At 40.5% G+C, this 22384-nt stretch overlaps 2 protein-coding genes across 6 annotated transcripts in view; one reads left to right on the top strand and one right to left on the bottom strand.

The window, feature by feature from the left end:
* Positions 1–1963, top strand: part of LOC129793889 (SKI family transcriptional corepressor 2) — a 10304-nt gene extending 8341 nt beyond the window's left edge. The window contains exon 5 of the mRNA XM_055834379.1: positions 1275–1963. Within this exon, the coding sequence (XP_055690354.1) occupies positions 1275–1457 (183 nt within the window). The 3' untranslated portion in view covers positions 1458–1963. The remainder of the gene's footprint in view (positions 1–1274) is intronic.
* On the bottom strand, positions 1526–22384 carry LOC129793879 (mucin-2). 5 transcript variants are annotated; one of them, XM_055834342.1, is made up of 8 exons: positions 21950–22384; positions 13547–13600; positions 6692–6819; positions 3954–6623; positions 3188–3858; positions 2697–3104; positions 2198–2585; positions 1526–1951 (listed from the first exon to the last, which is right to left on the bottom strand). In XM_055834342.1, the coding sequence occupies exons 1-8, from the start codon at positions 22002–22004 to the stop codon at positions 1919–1921; spliced, it is 4407 nt and encodes a 1468-aa protein (XP_055690317.1). In that variant the 5' UTR covers positions 22005–22384; the 3' UTR covers positions 1526–1918. The 5 variants fall into 5 exon arrangements, with proteins under 5 accessions (XP_055690317.1, XP_055690321.1, XP_055690318.1 ...); XM_055834346.1 differs by lacking the exons at positions 13547–13600; positions 21950–22384 and adding an exon at positions 7431–8508 and having other exon boundaries at positions 6692–7316; XM_055834343.1 differs by lacking the exons at positions 13547–13600; positions 21950–22384 and adding an exon at positions 7431–7981 and having other exon boundaries at positions 1526–2585; positions 6692–7316.

The following is a 22384-nucleotide window of genomic DNA, read 5'->3' as shown; positions in this document are numbered from 1 at the left end:
GGGAATGGTGTGATTGAGGACAATTCCCTTGATCTTGCAATATCTTGCAATCTTGCAAATAAACTTGTGATTCCAATTGATGTAGAAGAAGATGTGGGTGAAGATGAGGATGAAGTAGTTGATCCATACAAGGTTGCACTTGAGAAGTTGGACGCATATTTTGCTCCCAAGCGCCATGAATCTTATGAAAGATTTGATTTTTGGGCATTGAAGCCTGAGGTTGATGAGCCATTTGAAAAATTCGTCCTGCGTGTCCAGCAACATGCCTCGAAATGCCAATTTGGGAGAACGGAGCAAGAAGCGAGAGAACTTGAAGTGTACAGACAAGTGTAGAGAAGCAGAGTGAAATATATACAGATAGAAGAGAAGTTAAGAAAACGTAAGTAGTTTTAATTAATAATAAATAACTCCCACCCTCGCCTCAATTTCGATATATTTTCAAAATTTCCATCGGCAGACAGAGCGAAGGCAAAAAAAAGCGAGAGAATGATGAGAATTGGAACAAGTGTCCATCGAAATGATAATTTATGTAGACAGAAGAGACTTTATTAATATTCCAATGAAAATATAACATGGAAAACGACATCATTTACATTTCCAATTCAAATAACATCCTCGTCGCCATTTGTGGTAATTAAAACTACTTACGTTTTCTTAACTTCTCTTCTATCTGTATATATTTCACTCTGCTTCTCTACACTTGTCTGTACACTTCAAGTTCTCCCGGCCAAGTGCCGCTCTAGTCCAGCTCTACCGCTTACCCTTCGCTCTCGCTCCCACAGAAAGAAAGAGAAAAAAATAATTTGTTAGTTAAAGGACATATAAAAGAAAATTTCTTGAAGAATTGGACACCCACACATTATGTTGGTTGAAGAAATGACAAAATGTGACCTTTTATGGTTTAATGCCAAATTATTGTGACCTTTGCATTGAAGAAGGGGTGTGTTGAGGGTTTATTTGTTTTTCCCAGGGGGTAACCGACTATGCTTAGAATGTACCGCGAGACTGCACCGCGAGTGGCAAGAGTGGCAATGAAAAAGTGGCAGGAAGTGCACCGCGAGTGGCAAGAGTCGGATACCCCCTGGTTTTTCCTTATAGGTAGGAGTAGAATGTAACTTCTTCAATTTATTTGCAGAATATTTATTTTGGGATCTATAAGTAACATTTTCGACTTCTACTGTAGTTTCATTGTACGAAAAATAGAAGAGACTGAAAGTCTTAAAAAATATTCATTAAATTAGAAAATCTCTTATGGTTTTTTTTAACCCTTTCAGGGCGTCTTTGCACCGAAAGTGGACGCCGCGACGGTTCTCTCGTCCCTCTTGGGTGGTGAAAATAACAATTCTCACGCTGCTGTTGACCACAATGGGCGCCCTGAATGCCTGTGGAGCGTTGCACGCCTCTCGCAGTCCCCCGATGCCGTTGCGACGGATCTCCGGCATACGCAGCAATTGTAAATAATACAAAATTTGCGCTTAATAAAACCAAAATCCTCCCTGATAATCAACAAGAAATTCTCACGGCATTTTTTCCAGGTAAATCTAATCTTTATTCTTTTCTTTCTTCTTTTTCTCCGTTTCTCTTAAATTATTTACAATAATAGTGGTATTTTGGGGAGGTAGGGGAATGAGCAGGGGGGTATGGTTACAAAACGAGAGAACAAATTTATTCGTTTTTTTTTTTTTTTATAAAAGTTGTTATATATAAAAATGCGCAATAAGAGTACAAAATATATTATAAAAGGAAAAAAAAACATTCATAAATACTAAACAATTTGGCACACTCTCGTGAGAGTAAATTGGCTCATTTGGAGACATTTTGCTACACGCATTTTGATGCGTGTGGGTGCAAAATGTCGGCCGCCATTTGCTATTTACAGCTCTGGTCACGTCTGAGTATTTAAATGGCATGACACACATCAGAGGGAATCAAAGCCCGAGATGTCACTGATCTGGAAAAAAAATTGAAGAAAATGAAAAAGATTTTAGAGGATAGTGTCCTTAATTTCAATTCAAATGTCTTCAAAACAACTTTGCACTTAAGCTCTCCATTTTTGTTTTGTAATCTTTTAATTTTCAGTTATCACAGTAGGCGGAAATATAGTGCAAAGTTGCTTTGATTGAAAAAAAAAATTTTTTTTAATGAAAGAAATCTCCAATTAAGGGATGATTGATGTTGTTGTGGGTGAAGACTTTACTTTGTCCGGTCGATAAAGGTGCGTATGAGGGAGAAGGAAGGTTGAACCACCATCTCGCTCAGCCATTGTATTTGCCTCATGGGCACTACGAATGGACTTTGTTGAGGGTTGAATGGTTGTCTCGTCGTATGAACGAGCCTCAGACACAGTCCGGCAGTAGCCTTCGTGTCGTGGATCAAACCAATCGGAATCATTAGCCGCCGTTGCTGCCTGCGGATCACCCACTGTTGCTGAAACCTCAAATCCCGCCGAAATGAGAGCCCCAAGTGGTGGTGCTGGGGGATGCTCCTTCTTTGACACCACTGATGCCGTTGCACTGGCATCCAGGTAGCTCAGGAGCTTTGTCTCACACACACTTGAGACACTCTGGCGCGATTGATACTTTGCCCTGAAAAAAAAATAGATGTGAAAGAAATTATTAAATTTCCCCAAATATTCTCCCTTGCTACGCCCCTGGTTTATTCTTAAGGTATTATTTGCTTAAGAATTAAGTAATTACCTGGGAATCATAACTGTTAGCGATGGCTCCTTCTCTTGTGGCTCTGGTGGTGGAGCTTCTTCACTCGTTTCACTCGCATTGTCCTCCACAATGGCACGTTGATCACCGGCTTTGGTGCGAAGAGCCACCACGGGTACCATTAGGGCCCCACAGCGGCGTTTAGCAATACGTGAACCAGTTGCTAGGACACAGCCAACGAGGACGCACACAAGTACCCCAGCAAGGGTGGCCAGAGCAATGAGGAGAGCCTTCAAATTGATACGACATGTGGCACCACCGTACCAGGGGAAGCATTCACAGCGCCCCGGGGGAATGCAGACACCGTGGAAATTGCACGGAGCACACCCAATGGGTGCAGCTGAGCACTGTCTTCCTGGGTAGAGGGCATTTTCACTCAGATCAACAAAGCTGTGGAAGCGCCAAAAGATTAAGAAATGATGAGTAAAACGATGAGAAAAAAAAGGAATTAAAAGAAAATCTCTCTCTCTCACCCTTCACGGCAACTACATGTGTAGGTACCCTTGAGATTGAAGCAGAGGGCATGAGGGGAACAATCATGAAGTGCCTCATGGCGACACTCATCGAAATCCGCAGCCTCAACAGCGGTGTCAGTGGCAAAGAGATCCGTCCCCCCAAGGCTGAGATTACTCGCACGAAGGTACTTCCCAAAGACATCCTTCAATCGCTTCTCATCACTACTATCGGAGAGCTGGAGGTAGAAGTGCGCCTGAATGGATCCCGCCTCGGGGGCAGCTTCAAATCCACTCACATACAACCCATGATAGATATCTCGCAGGTCTGACTGCATTGCCGTCCTGTGGAGAGCTTCATGGGCAACAGCTTGCATATGATGGAATCTTGCTGAGGTATTGCTCGCCAGTGCAGCATCCCAGAAGAGGCGTGACCCCGCGAATCGACCCAAATTCATGGCCATTGCGTACGTGTAGGTGGGTCGGCAGGGACGATCCGGGAACATCCGTGCAAAGCCAGCACGACAGGCACATTTTGCAAATTCCCCACTTCGCTGGCATACCTCATTGCGATGGGCACGACAGGCTGGCCAGCAAATGGGTGGTTGATGCTCAACCACCGGTGGTGGGGGTTGTGTTGTTGGCTGGGGTGGTGAAGCAATGAGGACGCCGCCCAAGAGGACACGATTTACCTGTTTTTGAAAGCAAATTAATCAATTAATTAATTTGTAATTTTAATTAATGCATTTTTAATGATTTTTATACGATTTAAAATTCTTTTTCTTACCTCTGGCGGCTCCTGCTCATCTCTGGCTGGTGGTGACTCAGCTGCTGGTACAACATGCACCGACGGACGAGCATGTGATGCTGTTCCCACAACAAGTTCAATGGACATTGGTTCAGGGGATGTTGATGAATCAATTGTAGATGTTGTCGTTGTCTTCTTCACAGGTGGTCGTGTTGTTCGACTAAATGTACTCTTTGTGATAATTTTCGGTGGCTGTTTGGGTCTCTTTGATGTTGTTGTAAAGAAGAATTCATGAAGATTCGCTGGAAGTTCATGAATTGTTGGTGCAGCACTGAGAGTTGTTGTTGTTATCATTGTTGTCTTTGGAGTTGTTGTAAAGAACGCGAAAGGAGTGTGTGTTGAAGTCCGTCGCGATGGAAGCTTTGTTGCTGCAGTAATCCTCGTTGGGGATTGTTTTGTCTCAAATCTCATTGTAGATCTTGTTGATTCAATTGCTGGGGTTGTTTTTGGCCACAATTCTGTAGTCTTTGCTGTTGTGTGCTGAATTTCTTCATTGAGAATTTCCACGCCATATTCAGGTAGTTCCAGCAGGGGCTCTTCCTCCCGTGGTGGCTCTACTTTGTATTCCGTGTAATCCAATGGCTCAATGGGGATTTCAATCCAATCTCTTGTAGCTTCTGTTGGTTGTCGTGGCTTATCAAATTGATATTCTGTCACCATTATTGAGGGTTTCTTTGGCTTCTCAACCCAATGATTTACAATATCTGTCGGTTCTTGTGGCTCCTCAATGTCTTCTTCATGATGCTTTGTACTTTCTACTGGTTTCCTCGACTTCTCTTCTATTCTCTGCTTCACAATCTCAATGGAAGATTCTTCCGGGCTTTCTGCTTTTACTCTTACAATGTCAGAGTATTCGGGAAGTTTTTCAAGACGATTTCTCGTAATTTCCGGAGATTCTTCTTTGGATATCTCAATTTTATTTCTTTTCTGTTCCACATTTTCTTTTTCTGGCTTTTTCTCGGCAGTTCTTTCGGGTTTTACAATAGTTTGCATTTTAATCTCAATGGATTCTTCTGGCATCTCCAATCTATGCCTCATCAGATCAGATTCATTTGGCTGTTCAACTCTATATTTTGTCGTATCAATGGGTTTTCTTGGCTTTTCAATTCTCTTATTCTTTATCACCTCAAGCGGTTCATTTTGCCATTCTCCCCATCCTGCTGCTCCTGCAAATGATGCAATACTCCTTGGGGTTGTTATGTGAACTCTCGTTGTCCATGGTGTTGTCCACATTGTCGATGTTGTCGTTGATATTTGTTTTAAATCAGGACTTGGGGTTGTTTTCACCCCTCTAATCTTTGTTGGTTTCTGCGTCTTCCTCTGCGTTGTTTTGGGCTTTTCCGTGGAACGGGCTTCAAAGAAAATTGTCTGAATTGTTGTTCGTCTCCCCGGTGCTGCTGAACTTTCCGTTGCAGCTGCTGCTGTTGTCGTTGCAACTGAACTTGGAGTTGTAGGCCATGCGTAGCTGTCTGTAGCCCATGAATAGTTATCTGTACTTCGTGAATACTTCTCCGTGGGCCATGTACTTCTTGCAGTTGGCCTTGTAACGTGTGCTGTAGGTCGGGTTCTTCCTTCTACGTGTGTTGTCCTGGGCGTCGTCCATGTGGGGCGCATAGTTACCTCAGGTGTTGTCGTTGATGCTGCAGCAAATCTCTTTGGGGGCATCCTAATTGGGGGAATTTGTACATTAACTGGCCTATGGCGTATTGCAAACAGACTATTGTGCTCCGTTTGTGTATCAATACGCGGTGCTGGGGGTGTCATGACGTCCAATGGAAGAGGTGGAGGTTGTGGTTGCTGAGGGCGTTTTGGCAGCTGCCTAGGAGGTGCTGGTCTTGATGATGGCAATGGTGGAGGTGGACGAGGTGATGGAGCTGGTGGTTGTTGCGGTCTAACGGCTGCTGGTGGTTGTTGTGGTCTAATAGCTGCTGGAGGAGGTCTCTTAGGTGGTTTTGGTGGCATCAAACGATCTGGTGGTGTTAACACTTCATGCCTCTCGGAGGCACGTCCAACTTCAGCAGTTGCATCCCGTCGAAGTGATGGTGTTGTCTCAATTGTTGTCACAACAACAGCAGCACTCGTTGCATGCGGAATGAGCACATTAGCAATTTGTGATGGTTGCAAATTAACCAGGAGCGGTGTTGGAGGCAGATCAGTGTGATAAACTTGAGGAATTTTTCGGATTTCGAGAATATGTGCTGGACGACGTGGTGGTGCACGAGGGCCAAGCCCAGTTGGACGTCCAATTACCACATCCGAATTAGCCGTAATGACATCCCCAGGGCTAATGGGGATGCCCAGAAGTTGCCTGTGAGCCTCCTCGGAGAGCCATCTAGCTGCTGGTGGAGCCAATGGGGGCGTTAATCGATGTGGCGGAGTCCCCGAAGGTGGTAGAGGGATGTACAGTGGATGTGTTGCCGATGGCGGGGATTGTGTCACCGGATCTGATCGTCGTATTGTTGCCAATAAACCTGCCATTGCTGAGATAACTGGCACCAATGCAGCAAAGGGATTTGTGGCTGAATTATGTCTCGTTGTTGATGTTGGCGCAATGGAACTCGTGTCAACAGTCGAGTGCCGTCCATCTGCATCACTAAGCGTTGGGGTTTGTGTTGTGCACGTTGTTGTGGGGGTTGGTGCAAATGTTCCCTGCAACAATCAACAGCAACAACATCAACAAAACTTTTCGGAAGATTTTTTTTATGAGAAATTCTTACCTCAAGCGGTAGTGTTAGTTCCATCCCACCCTCAACGGTTGTCGCAGAGAGTGTTTGAGGTTCCGCCACAATAACACCCACGCCATTGGACATGATACGTGTTGTCAGGAGGAGTCTTGCCTCTGCATCTGGTTCGTGTGTAAATTTTACAAAATTTTTTTCGTTTGAAACGTTAGTTCTGTGAGTTTTTTTTGGTCATGTTGGAGGCATCATAAGAAAAAAGATTTTTCTATTTACAGCGCAAAAACTGGAGCCTTCGTAGGTCATCATCATGGTTAGGTTGGTTGTGGAGGCTGGATGGGGCTTGTCGTCACGTCTTCCATCGATATATACATCGTGTCAGCAGTTGCGTCATTGCGTTTTTCATCGTTTTTTGGTTTGGAGGATTAGATGAGGGGCAAGGGGGCTCTTTTTGGGCTCTCCATTTTTTTTATTTATTTATTTATTAAACTAAAAGAGTTTCTGTACAAGTTGTGTGTGTGTCTAACACTACGAAATTTGTCTTCTCTCTGGGGGTTAGTGGTGGGGTTGATTTTTTTTTTAATTTGATTTGAATTGATTTGTTTGTTTTAGACTCTGGCTATGGGTGTTCGGGGAAGAGGGATACCCCGTGGGATGGCTGGATCTGCGGAAAAGAGATGGAAGAATGGTTTTGAGATGCGTGGGTGTGAAAACTTTCGGGGTATGAAGTTTCCATCCCCGCACATCTTTCTCTCTCTCTCAGTGTAGGAAAACTCACCTGAGTTGATGTTGCAGCAACAGTAAGGGTTAGTGGTACATGCCGTATTTCCGTTGATGTCGTTACAATTGTCTCAGCTCCATTGATGCGCTCTACGACGTATGTGTAGGTCTTAGGGCGCGTCGTGACAGTCGTGGTTAACTTACGCCTAATGGTATGTGTGCGTGTAAGGCGTGGCGTAATTGTTGGTGTGATGCGCCTACGCTTTACAAGCGTACGGGTTTTGTGTTGCTTAGCGACCCCGGGTTGATCGCCAGGGTCGCTTACGCTAAAAAAGGCGGCACAGTTGCTAAAATTTCCGTTGGTGCCGAACGTTTTGGGCGTTCAACCACCGTTGAGAGCAATGTGCTAAAATCCCCCGGTGTCCTACCCGAAACATACAGCGTAACAACTGATGTTGATGGCTTCGGATCTTCCTCAATTGCTTGCAATTTTGCATCTGTATCCTGCACTGATGCCTGCTGTTGCAGCAACAACGGCAGCAAGAGGCTATTTAGCGCTGGTTGCTGCTGTATCACCTGCGATGGGGGTGTTTCAACCACTGTATCCGTTATGTACTCTGTCGCTGTAACAGTTGACAGCGTACGATCGTAAATTGTTGTTAAAACTTGCTTCCCATGGAACGTAAGGGGGAGCACTGTTGACAATTCATTCGTGATCGTTGTTACAAATGTCGTTGATCGTGTATGGTAGTGTGTAGCTGGTTGTGTAGCCGTAGGTGCAACAGCTAAATTCCCAAAATTAGCAAAAGGTGTTTGGGCAACGCCTAAATTTCCAAAATTCAAATTTCCCAGCAATAGTTGCGATAATAAAATATTAGCTAATGGTGCATTAGCATCAATATTTACTGTCGACACCATCCTTTCAACGGTGTAAGCTGTTGTGGGGACAATATGGGAGAAAGATGTCCGTCTACCGCGAATTGTTGTTGGTGTAAAAATAATTGTTGTTGTGGGGGATTCTTTGAGGTGCAACTGTATGACTTCTGTTGCCCCACTCGGCGTAAGGGAGGTTAATTTACTGAGGAGCGTTGTTGCTAGTCCATCGCCCCCCGTTGAAACGGAATACCCACCCGGTGAGACAATCTCAACACTTGCACTTTGCGTAACAATTTGTCTATATTGCGTATTTCCATTGATGATATTTGGTACGCTCGTTGAAACTGGAACTAAGTGCGTCACAGTGAGAGTTCCATCGGGTGGAGGTAAATTATATTCCGGAGCTTCAGTTATCCTTCCTCTTGTTCGTGTTGGTGGTCTCCTCGATGTGACTCGCTGTCGTTGCTGCTGTGGTCTGTACGACGTTTGAGATCTCCGTGATGTTGGCTGAGTTCTCCTGTAGGAACCTCTAAAATACGGTTGGGGTGTTGTTGTTGTCGTTGTGGTTGTTCTCCTCCCAATGTACCGTGCTCTCGTCCCATACTCAACAGCTTGACGCTTCTGTCTCCCTGATTCAGTTTCACTTTCGGAATTTTCATCCTCATCCAGCCGTTGATCTATTTCCGTTTGTTGTGGCCTAAAGAGTGCTCGTGGCGGGAAAAGTGAACCAATGCGGGTTCTATTGCCAAAACTAGCTCTCAATGGTGTCCTTGCACGTGGGGTTGTTGTGGTAATTATGGGAGCTGTTGTTGTTCTCCTAGCTGCCAATGAGGGTCTCCTTGAGAGTCCCCTAAGTGATGGAGCACGCGTCGTGACTGTTTCCTGTGGTAATTCAGCTGTTGTTGATTGCGGTGCCTGAGGTCGTCTTGTGGAAGATGGAGCAATTGGACGTGGCCTGGAGAATCGTCTACTACTACTTCCACCACCATAACTACTACTACTACTTGATGGTGCTAAATAACTCGATGGCGATGAAGATCTCCTCGATGTGAATCTCCCCTTTGATTCAACCTTCGATGCAGGAGTTGCCCTAATTGTGGGCGTTAAATCCGTTCTTGTGACTGTTAGAGCACTCGTTGTTGCTCCTTTTCGCTTAATGGGGTTAAATGTAGGTCTTGCACGACTTGAGAATGGCCTAATTACCGGTGTAAAGGTTCTCTTTCGCGTTGCAAATAGCCCTCCGCCACGTGTTGTATCCGCAACTTCCGGTGGCTCTTCCGTTTCTGTCGTTTCCGTAACTTCGGGTGTTGGTTCAATTGTTGGTGTTGCAGTTGTTGTTGCTGGTGCCATTGTACGATCAATGAGATAGCTCGATGTACTTTCAATTATCTGAGCATACCTTCCATCGATAACCGTCCCAATTACACGCGATTGATACAGTGTTGTTGTGTGATTTGTTACAATTGTACCATCAATGAGGCGTACTAAGCCAGTTGGAAGGGCTGTTGTTGGTTGTGCTGTGCGTGATTCATCCACAACAACCGTCGATGTACTCTCAATAATCTAAATAAAATGGGATAAAAGGTTGTTAAGCACTCTGTACGTCCAGGTGTTTTCAAATGACCAGATATCTCAGAAAATGTTTTGTAAAAAACAACAACGAAAACAACAACGAAAACAACAACGAAATCAACAATTTAACATAAATTTAAACAAAAAAATAAATAAAATGAATCATTTCATGAGATATCTGGGTGAAAACAAAGCAAATTAGCTACCTGGGCATACAAGCCGTCAATTAGCGTCCCAACGCCTTCAGTTGTGAATAAAATTGTCGTAATTCCATCAGCATCAACAATTTTCCCATGATTGCGTGATATGACATTCCTTCGGCCATCTTCAATTGCATTTGCCTTCACACTCTTCACATCAATTGCCCTGGCTGTTGGTGCTGCTGATACAGCAGCAATTGAATGCGTTGTTTCCGTTGTCATTTCAGGGGTAACAGTCTCCACTGTGGGTGCTGGAACGACATTTGTTACAGTCTCAAAGCGACTATTGAGCACCGTTTCATCCCCCACGTATGATGTTGTAAAGTATGTGTATGTTGTAAAGTATGTTGTGGGTGTTGTTGCAACTATTGTCTCAATTGTTGCACTACTCGGTTCGGGGCTTTCACTCACAACATTCGAAATTGTCTCCTCCCTGGAGGTTGTTGTTGTTGTTCCATCCCTAAATAATGTTGTCCAGTAGGTGAATGTGGTGAAGTACGTAATTGGCAATGTTGCTTCAGGTGTGATCCTATCAACAGTTTCCGTGACAACATTTGTAATTGTTTCAAGACGCGAAACAACACTTGATGTTGAACCCATGTACATTGTTGTAAAGTACGTGAATGTTGTGTAGGATGTTTGCAGCAATAGCGTAGCTGATGGAAGAATTTCATCAGTATTGCTCTCACTACTAACTTGATCCTCCAGCTGATTATTGATGACCTCACTTTCCCCATTGCTCGATGAACTTCTCACATCTGTAACCATAAACGTGACGTTGTCGTCTGTTGATCTGGTCATTGTTGAATAACTATCAGTTGCTGTTGGTTGAATTTCCAAAATTTCCGAAGTTTGCAAAATTTGCCCTGGCTGTGTGACGTAATTCGTGTAAACTTCCGTCCTACTTGAAATATCCGTTTCACCATCAACGAAAATTGTTGTAAAGTACGTGTAGGTTGTATACAGTGTTCTAACACCATCAGTTGATCCTCCTCCAATAGCACGTGCTACATCTTCGAGGCTAGGTGTTGGTGTATATGCCACTGTGGGTCTTCCAACGCCAATTCCTTCTTGTTTTTCCGCCACCATACTGTTAACAATGTCAGCAAGATCCTCCAACATTGCGGGGGTAACGGTTGTCGTAACGACATTGGTGACAACTTCTTTGCGCGTTGAAACACTCGATGTTGATTCGTGGAAGAATGTCGTGAGGTACGTGTAGGTGGTGTAGAGAGTTTTGTAAATTAATTCAATTTCCGAGAGGCCTTCTGTTGTTGATTCCGTATCAGGTTGTAGTCTATTTGCAACTGTTGATGGTTCATTTTTAACAACAGACGTTGGTTCAATTTTTAGCACCTTTTCTGGTTCTTTCTTAATCACCAATTCAGGTGCTTTTGGTTTTTCTATTTGAATTTCTTTTATTTTCTCCACTTTAGGTTCTTCCTTCTCCTTCTCCACTTCTGGCTCGTTCTTCTTCTCCCCTTCAGGCTCCTTCTTTACTTCAACTTCCTTAGCTTCGGTTGTCTCAGTGATAGCATCGGTGGTTTCTGTTGTAATTTCCAATGCTTCAGTTGTTTCCTCAATGAATGTCGTTGTGGTTTCTTCTTCTGCCTCTGTTGTTCCCAATGTTGTTTCCGATGCTTCCATTTCTGGTGGATGTTCCGTCATACCCGTATTCAAGGCTGTATGACACTGTGTTACTTCATTAGTCTTCACCGACGTGGTATCCGTCAAGAAGAATGTCGTCAAATAGGTGAGAACTTCGGCATTTTGGCAATCTCCACTTGTAATTGTTCTTGGAGCTTCCACTTCACTTGGTGCTAATGGTTCATCTTCAAAGAAAATTGTTGTAGCACCTCCACTTACCAATGTTTCTTGCACTGAGGAAGATTGCTTGGCTAATGATTCAAAAATCTTCGCTATATCTTCATTTGTGGGAGTTGAGAGTTTTGGTGCATCAACTGGTGGTGAAATTTCATTCTCTTCTGGCATTTCCAGACCTTCTGTCGTTGCTTCTGTTTGCTCTTCAACCACCTCCTCCTCCTCCACTTCAGGGGTAATTTCTTCTTCAATTGGTATTTCCTCAACAGCTGGAATTTCCGGTGCGGGAGTCTCCTGACTTGGTGTCACCTGTATGAGGGTTTCAAGTGGAGTTTCCTCGCTAAATGTTTCAGGTGCAACTGTTGCTACAGTCTCCTGTGTAACCGTTGGCGTTGGTTCAATGAAGATTTCTTGCGTTTTAACTCTTGTTTGGCTTGTCTGAGTCACCCTGGGTGCTTCACTGAGTGTTGGTTCACCCACAATTGAGGTAACATGCCCAGGTTCAGGTTGAGCAGTACTTGGGGAGAAAACAATAATTGTATCCCCAACTGTTGTTGTAAAATCTGCAAACCCGTAGTACGTTACTCTGGCTAAACTCGAGCCAATATCCAGTGGGAATCCTGATAGTTTTCGTGCTTCTCTTCCGGATTCCTGATCACTTTCAGCTGCTTCAGCATCAGGAACGCCACTTGTATCAAACCCTACGGTGAATGTGGCTAAATTCTCTCCAGGAACCCTCTTGGGAGCCACAGAAGGTGTCTCCTGTTGCACTGCTGTGACTTTAACAGCCACCACAGAGGGTTCAATGATAATTGTTGGTTCCACAACAGCTTGACTGGCAATAGGAGTCACCACAAAGTCTGTATTCCCAATAAATGTCTCCACATCAGGCCATGAAGCATGTGTGACATCATTGAGTCTAGGATCCGCTGATGCGGGTAATCTGCTCTGACCTTCATAGAAGACACGTGAGCTACGAGCTAGTAAATGTGCATACCGGCCATCCGCGAGGGTTGTTGCAAGAACTTGACTTGCAAATTCCGTTGTAGCACCGCCATTTATGAATGTTCTGGCTGTTGATGTGATGACACCCACTGTGGGTTTAACGTTGAGTACACGCCCATGGGGTAGCCGGTCGCTCTGGGCGATGAGCACGGTGGCAAAATCTGGGATAGTGGATTTAATTGGGGATGTTTTAGCGGATAAAGGGGTTGGCATTCAAATTATACAGGATTAATGCTTAAAATTATTATTTTTTTCCTTCAAAAGTATTGATGCAAAATTATCGTTACAATTTTTTTGAGGTTAGATTTGAATATTTGAAAAAAAAAGTTAGGTTAACTACCAATATGGCACACCATGTGCAAAAAGGACGCGCAGAAGTTAAATTAATAAAGTCGCATCAATACAAAATGAAAGAAAAAAAAACGAGATCGCAAAAAGAAATAAAGAGAAATAAAGTGAGAGATTAGATAAGATGCTGATAAAATGCAACTTTTATGCAATAGCCATTCGTATTACTTGACCATCCATATTCATCTTCATTTTTCCCCCACATTCCATCGACATTAGGAGCAAATTTACAATCGCGGCCAGAGAGTCGATGCTTTTCTATTATACAAAAATGGCTTTCAAACTATTTACACATTTTTCTTTATGCGTTTTTTATGGCTTGATTTATTTTTTGAAGAGGGGACCCACTTACCTTGATCTGGGGGTACTTTAACCACCGACGGTGATATCGTTTGAAGGACATCATCTGCAAATTTAAAGGATAAAAAGAAATCAATAATTTCTCTAATGAAGAATGTTTATTCATCTTAAAACATGACGTCAAGAGCTTACAATATGTATATATAAATTAAAATTCAAAATGGTGGTTTCATTTTTTTCTTATTACAACAGAAATTTTCCACTTTTAAGCAATAACGCGCACACCGCCATCATACCACATCAGCAGCAGCAGCAGCAGAAAGACTTTTATGCAAGAGATGTATATATATGAGGGAGAGATTGTTGGCGATGGAAAACAAGTTAAATTGTGTGGCCAAGTCTTTGGGTATTCGTGACATTCAAACAGGCCCAAGAGCGCGTCGAATTTGAGTGAGAAGAAGAAAAAAAAGGTGAGCAAAAAGCAAACACTTCGCGCCGAGTTTCACCTTCGCGCGCTTTGGACTTTCTAATGCCCAAACGGTGCGTCACCCAAAATGAGGAAGTTAAATATCACAAAAAGTAACACCAAACCACCCCCTTTTTGTGGCTCCCTCTCATCAAAAAAAATAATCCCGCGCAACGCTTTATTTACTAAAATGATGGCACTTTGACTTGCAGATGAGATTTTCTTTGAGAAATCATTCAAAAATAATATTGCGGGGCCACACCATGCGAAACGGCACGCCAAAATAATGCGCGCTTATTGTGCAATTATCGCGCAGTTTCAGGTATTCCACGCAATTTTGGGTGAAAGTGTCTCGCAAGATGCTGGTCATTCTTTTTCGGTGTCATTCACCTGGAAAATCTCATATTAGAGGATATAAAGCTCTGCATAACGTTAATTATTCCAATTTGGAACATTAATCACGGTGTTTCTATTAATTTTGTGTGCGAATTCTGCCCATTTTCACACTCAATTAGCAGGATTAGTGTCATTGATGCCATTAGCCGCCATTGATTTTGCTTTTTGGCGCATTTCTAACCTCACAAATTTTCCCGCCATAAAAATCATCCTTTTATGAATATTTTTGCATTCTAAATTCCATTATGGCTATCAAAATTTTTAAGTTTTGTTGTAGTTTAATCAGTTTAACTACAAAAAGGATAAATCTTCAAAATGACTCCCAATTTGTACTCCAATGAAGTTTGAACCCAATCAATGAGTCCAAAAGCTAATTTTTGTGAGCTGTCGCGCCTCACACACATCTTTCTCTCTCTCTCCCCCTTTTCACTTTCAGCCAATTGTATGTGTATACATATTTAACCACATCTTAGGCGAGTTGGTAACGGGACCAATACAATCTTAAGAAGTCAAGCAAAACCGGATTGTCGCCTCTTTCGCGCAAGAGAATGCGGATATTGCGACGCGGTGCCCCTCTCTTTCGCGCCAATTTCACCTTCGACAGGTGCGACTGGCAGCGCCCCCCCGCAAAAAGGTGGGAAACCCTGCCAAAATGCTGGCGAAATTGCCCAGAAAAATAGGCCCTAGCTTGGCCCATACGAGACGCTTTCGAGAGCAAAATCTTGCGACAGTTGATGGCGCAAAGTGGATGGCCCAAGGGGCTCTCAAATTGTACACAGAAGTGTTAAAGAAATAAGAAATTCCGGATGAAATAGCGGAAAGAGCAAATAATAGCTTTTCATGCAATAAAAGTTGAGATTTAGAGCAAATTCTTAACGAATTTAGAATGTTGAAAAAGCTTTTGAAATTTTCAAATGTATCAAAAGGATACGTGAAGGATTTTGAAATAAAAAAAATCAAAATTTTCTTATTTCTTCATCGTCAAGAAATATTTAAAAACAATTAATTCAGTCAAAATGCAATAAAATTCTAATTACAGTGCTGCTCATATAGAACGAACATTGTAGTTTAAGTGTTTGTTAAAATGTTCAATTAGTTTATTAAATTAATGACATGAATCATTTTTTTGTCCAAATTTTTATTTAATAAAATTAAATAAAGCTCATTGAGGCTCCGTGTTTAAACAACTTTCGGGTCATTAATCAACTGGAAAAACTACATTGAATAACAACAATTCGTTGTGTAGGACTGACTGCAAATCTTTAAGAAAAACGACTTTTTTGTTATAATTTTCTTGTTCGCCACATTTGCAACTTTGTTAAATGAAAAAAAGATGTTTTTTTATTGCACTTCATTTCTATGCTGAATGATGATTCTTTGCAATGTAAATCAAGCAAAAAAGGTGGGGAAAGAGCCGAGAAGAAATCTCTCGAAAGAAGTCAGAGCCAGCAGCCACCTTGAGAGCATCCACTGGAGAGTGACTGCGAGAAGCCTCCTCCATATATGTTAAAGGTATATTGCGCGATGGGAAATGAGAAAGAAGGTAAGAGGTGCGCTCATAGTGACCCGAATCTCTTGGTTCTCACACTGAATTGTTTGATTTCTCTCCCTTCCCCGTTGTTGCCGACATTTCTTTCATTATTTTTTTTTCATTAGTAGGTAGGTAGGTAGGTATAGGCAAGATGCTTCTCTCTCGTATTGCCTTTTCTTGCCAACAAATGAAGGTGTTTCGACCTTCTACCACCTTCAACATTCGCCAACAAGACGATGAAGTTTTTTTCCTTCTTTATTTCTCTTTGAAAAATTTATCAATCATAACTCCTTCCGAACCGGATTGACCCTCCTCATTGAATGTTTTAATAAGAAAAAAATGTCCACCTGATTTGTAATTTTATATACTTTCGCATATGAGTCTTTGTGTTATTGGCATTTCCGCGAAATGGCACGATCGTGTGAGGCTTTTTTTTGTGTGTTATTTGTTGTTGTGTGTTGAAAAAGCTCATAAGCTTTTGATTCCCTTTCACCGCCATCGTACACGATACCATGAGAAAGAGAGCCAAGCGCATTGCAAACACCACCAAAACGCATTGTGTCACTTTTCTCCCACAATTCGTTGCCTCATCATTTGAATGCCGATTTGAATGCGGATTTTTTCGACATAACCTCTAAAAATACTCAACAATTTATTTTTTTTTTTTTTTGCAAATTTTTCTAAGCCCCCACGGAATGCATGGAGCGCACTACATGGGAAGGTCACGAAAGGGCAATGTAACCCAATAGAAATGTCTAGAGGTAGGTTATGTATATTTAGGGCATAGGGACTTATACAACGTACATTTGAAGTTCGTTATGAACAGCATTCACTGTAAATTGAATGTTTGAAACCGCGTTAAAGATTCTTTTATGGCAATTCCATTAAAAATTTGAAATTAAAAGTTCTTTTAAGGTAGAAATGTACTGGTAAGCTGACCAAGCTTACGAGAGCTGTGTTTCTTTCAGTGTACCAATTTTGTGAGAGCAAAATAGAGCGTAACTTAATTTAAATACGCGCAAAGTCGGGAAAAGTTGAAAAGTCATACCCTAAGAAATGTTTGGAAGGCCATATCTCGAGAACGGGTCCATAGATTTTCATAAATTTTTTTTTGTTTGAAAGGTCTTGAAGTCAGCTATAACATATCGAAAAATGAAAAAAATTTATGTCGCCATTTTCGAAAAATTCGAGTTCGAAATTTTCGAAAACTTTGTTTTCGATTTTAGCGCCTCTTGCGGTCATTTCTCGAAGTTGCAATGTTCTAGACATTTGTAGGGTTTCACGAAACCTTTCATTTGCGCTTGAGTTGATCAAAATCGGACTTGTAGAACCCGAGATATGACATGCCAACTTTGGAAGGCTATATCTCGAGAACGGATCCATAGATTTTCTTCATTTTTGGCATGAAGCTAGATAATATGGTCGGCTACAACATATCAAAAAATGAAAAAAATTTATGTCGTCGTTTTCGAGATATTCATCGAAAACTAATCGAAAATTTTGTTTTTGATTTTTGGCCCCCTAGCGGTCACTTTTGAAACTTCGGATGTTCTAGAGAGTTGTAGGGTTTGTTGAGAGCTTTCATTTGAGCCTGGGTTGATCGAAATCGGTCAAGCCGTTTTCGAGTTATGGTCGATTTTCGATAAAAAATTGTGGCGGCCATATTGACTAAACGGCTTGACCGATTTTCGAAAATGAGGTATCGTTGGAAAGCTCTTGATGTCCCCTACAACATATCAAAATTTCAGACCTCTAGCTATTACAGGGGCTGAGATATAGCGAAAACAAAATTTTGAGGTTATTCAAAATGGCGGACGGGGGGTGGGGGGTAAAATTTGACGTCATAATCGGACGTCTTCCAGTCGACTTTTAAACTTTGCCGTTTACCGCAAGTCTCTATCTATTACCGTTCTCTTGCAATTTAAGGTTGAACCACGGCGGACGGCCGGCCGGACAAAAAATTTTTTTGGCGCATACGTTTTTTGGAATGTGGGGACCCTAATTCGTGCTCATCCCAAGTTTGAGCCCGATCTGACGACTTTCGATTTTGCTCGGTACACAAAAGCTGTGTCTGAAAGAAACACAGCTAAAATAATTTTACTGCATTTTTGAAACACTAAATGTTTAGAATATTTCAATATCTAGTGTTCTAAAGCACCTAAGGAGGAAAAAAATAGAATTTTTATTGAAAAATTCTCTAGAAAGCAAATCTTATTCATCAAATGAAGCACAACTGTATGAAAAAAATAAATTATAGAAATACAACAAAATTGATTCTTTTCCACCACGTCGTGTTATTGATTCTTCCTTTTTGATTGCAATCTTTACCAACAGCGATCAATTGGTGTGATTAGTGGACGCTTGAGTGCATGAAAGAGGTGTAACAACGCAAGAAATAAAATTCTCACATAAAAATGTTAAATTGTTGTAAAAGAGGGATTTCATAAATAATATAAATGGCGATAAATGCATAAAACGTGGTGGCTTTTAAGTAAATCGCGTACACACGGGTAATCATGCAGAGAGAAGGCATATCTACACATGGTAAGGTGAGTATATCGTCGTATTGTTGACACAAATTAACACAAACACGATGAATAAATCGTCAAGAAAAAAAATGCGCAAAGAAATTGTTGAATGAAAAGGCCGCCAAAAGCAGACACACAACAATTGGTCAATTAGTTTCCGCGAGAAAGAGAGAAAGAAAGGCCCCCATCGCCCTGAAAGAAAACTTTACAAAAGAAATTCCCAATAAAAATTTTAATCTTAATTGGACACTAATGGAAAAAACAAAGACGCCAAAAATCTCTTTTTTTTTCTTCATAAAAATTAAGAAACTTTTGTGAATGAAAGAAAGCATGGCATGGATGTTAATCCATGTAATGACTCCCCTTGAAGGTATTTATGCATATTATCTTTATATATATGTTATATAGGTATGTATATAATTCAGTTAGTTCAAGCACAATTTTCAAAACACAGAAAAGAGACGAAAGAAGAGAATTTGTGCCTCAATAAATCTCCATCCAATTTTACTGCATTATATTGATTCTCTTCTTCTATATTTGATATTTTTTTGGAAAGCATTTTAACGATTCATTGAGCTCTTGAGAATGTAAAATAATCTATACTGTAGAATGGGGTGAATGAGTCATTTTTTATTTAAATGTGTGTGTGTGTGTGTGGAAAATAAAAATCTTTTCTCTATTAGAAAGAAGTTTATTCAGATCATTAGGAAGTTTTTCCAACGCGAAAACGTGCTAAACTTCGGAAAATCATTTCATAGCGAGTTTCCCCAGCGGATTTCCCGTGCAAATGTTATACCAAATGAGAGATAATTAAAAATGCTACAAAATCCACTGAATTAAAATTGGTTACGTGAAATATTGGAGAAATGGGAAGCAAAGGAAAAGTTAACTGCCGGAGTTTTGGTTGAGTTTTTCACCGTAGGAAAATTGTTTAAATATTATATTGTTAGGCCTTTAAATAGCTTTCATATGACACAGAAAGGAATTTTCTAGAATAGCTAGAAATTGACAAAAAAAATCAAAGAAATTTGCACCCCATTTGACATAAAATGTGAAAATTTGTGTATTTCCCAGGCGCTTTTCCGGGAAATGATCTCGCTACTCTTGGACCTTTGACAATGCCCCATAATAATTTAAAAATTAAATTTGGATACCTCCTTGGGGACTAACTCATAATGACCCGAATAACCTGTGAGAATTAACCAACAAATTCAAAAGATTTTCTTGTGAAAAGTTGGAAAGAAAATCAGTTTTTTTATTGAATTGATTAAAACTAATCAAAACTACCCCGTTTGATGGTATTTTTGATTAATTTCTTCTGGGACATTTTTAATAGTAGAAAATTCCAATAAAAAAAATCATTTAAAGATTAAAAGGTGTCCTTAATTTTCCAATAAAATTAAAGGCAATTATTTGATATTGACACAGATAAATGAAATGATAGATAAATGGAATTTTAATGCTTCATTTATAACAAAAAGAATTTGACCACTTTTGCAAATTTTTATGCTTTCAATTAAATGGAGGAAAAGAATTATTTGAGAGCTATAAAAAGAGTTAAAGAAAACCTTAAATGTATTGTCTTTAAATGGCTGATTTTAGCACTAACTTTGACCATTCTTTCTTTTAATAAATCTCACAATCAGAGAGCTTATGAGAAATTAAAAATATTCAAGCTTCAATGATTAGATCATTTTAATTTTTAATTAGATAATGAAAATTTGGGTTCATCGCAAAAATTTGCATCTTCTGCTAACGACAAAAGCTCAACAAAACCTGATCAAAATGAGTCCAAAACTAATTTAACTGAATGTAATTTGGATCAAAAATAAAATACATTGAACATTTGTTAAGGAATTTTTGTTCATTCAAATGGAAGTTTAAAGACTTTTTATTAGCAATTTTGTCAGTTTTTAAATCAAAATTTTTTCTTGTATCTCTGTAGGTCAAAGATTGATTGACTACAGTCTCAAAATGAATAGACTCCTTTATACTTTCAATGTGAAGGTTGTTGGAAAATTAGAGAGTTGTTGTGTGATATTTTAATCGTTTCCTGTCCTTCAAAAATATATGATTCCTAACTAATATGGAATATTTACAGAGAAAAAAATCTTTCATTTTCTTCTTTTCGATATTTCTTTCGTCTTATAGAATTTTCATCAGTGCATTAAATTATCCTTAAGCCCAATCATTACGTTCAATTCCTCATGAAATTTGCAAATCTCTGTATTAAAATTTAGCCTAAAGGAAAATTTTATTCCTCTGCTTAATTAGTAAAAGAAAAAAAAAGACTCATAAATGCAACCTTTGCTGAATTATCTCTTCAAACCCTTTCAATGTTACTCCCGGAACTCTCCAAAAATTTACTCGAAATTTCCCCACTAAAAAAACTTTCAAATCAAATAAATCAAAAAATTATTTATTTAATGAAAAACTTCAATATTTACATAAAAAAGTCAATATTTATCAATTTTTTTTTAACATAAAATTAAATCATTACATTAAAATACATTAAAATTGAATATTGATTCACAAAATTATAACACAAACAACCCCCTTCTCCCCCACAAACATTCCACACTGACTGAGAGCTCAATGAATAAACATTTTAAAGGTGTGTGGGAGGGAAAAAATCTTTCTTTCAGACTAATATATAATTTTCAAAAAAAATATAAATTAATTTAATTCGAAAACTCTTTGATTTTTAAATCAGATTTTGCACAGAGAGCTTATTTAATGAAAGAAAAATGAATGAGTCGTAAGACCGGCTTGCAGAAAAGCACCAAAATTTATTTAAATTATGCTCAACGCTCAATAAAATCCACAAAAATCCGTCTCAATCCACCCACTCTCTTTGCTCAAATATAACATTCTTTATGGGTTTTGGATGGAATTTCTGCGTGTGTATACAGCTCAGTCGATTATGAAGGAGTTGAGAAAAAAAAGAAGTAATGTACTTATTGCTGAATCTCTGCATGGCTTTGAACTAAAACACCTTCAGAATATTAAGAAGAGTGTGAAAGAAGCAAAATATGCAGACTTTTTTTTCTTCTTTAGTTAAGGTGAGTGCGAGAGGTCTTTAACCCACGCAAAGGTTCAAGATGGATTTTTTTCATGCAGAATTTTTATGTCCACCACTGTATTTTGTTCCAATTTGTGTGTGGCGACAATCGAGTGATTGGCTCTTCTGTGCAGAATCTCAACGACATCTTTCAATAAAATCTCTTCTACTTTACACAATAAACCGGACTAGAAAGTCCCACTTTTTCTTCTTTTTTTGCTGCTGCTGCTGCTGCTGCTTTGCCTTCTTCTTGCGGGGGGAACTTCGAGGCGACATTGTGGTTTTTAAAATAGATTGATTTTTTTTGTGGATGATCAGCATAGATTTTTCGGATGCAGATCAAAAACCGCGAGAGGTTGTGTGGTGCGAGAAGGTCAAAGTGGCACACACACACGGTGGGGCGAATGCGAAAGTGATGGCGCGAAATGGAGGTCAGAGGGTGAATGGGGCGCCATCTTGGGCAACACACTCACCTGCCACAGCGAGGGCGCTCCAGAGGGCACATACCGCCACGAAGGCCCTCATCATTTTTGGCGCTCTTTCTCTTTTTTTACACCTCCTCCTCTTATTTTTTCTCCTATTATTCCTTATGCAATTCCTCGGTGTAATTTCTTTTTACTTCTTGTGATTATAAATTTTTTGTGGATGTTGGATGGTTAAATCCTGATGCTTTCTCACTCACACATAACTTTTGCACCGTTTCACTCACGATGGGCGCGAGCGCGCGTTTTTTTTTCTTCTTTTTAATTCAAGAAGAGAGCGGGAGATTATTTTGTATGTACCTCCTATTAGCGCGTGGTGTGCGTGCAACGACGGCTGCACAAGAACTGGCCAGCCGAAAGGTGTCACTGGGTCCCCGGCGAAAGAGCGCCCCACCACCCGGTGTACGTAGCGGTACATTGCGCCAA

This window comes from Lutzomyia longipalpis, chromosome 3 (genome assembly GCF_024334085.1).
Source record: "Lutzomyia longipalpis isolate SR_M1_2022 chromosome 3, ASM2433408v1".
NCBI lineage: Eukaryota > Metazoa > Arthropoda > Insecta > Diptera > Psychodidae > Lutzomyia > Lutzomyia longipalpis.
Note: the sequence above shows the minus strand (reverse complement) of the source record. Positions and strands in the feature narration are given on the sequence as shown.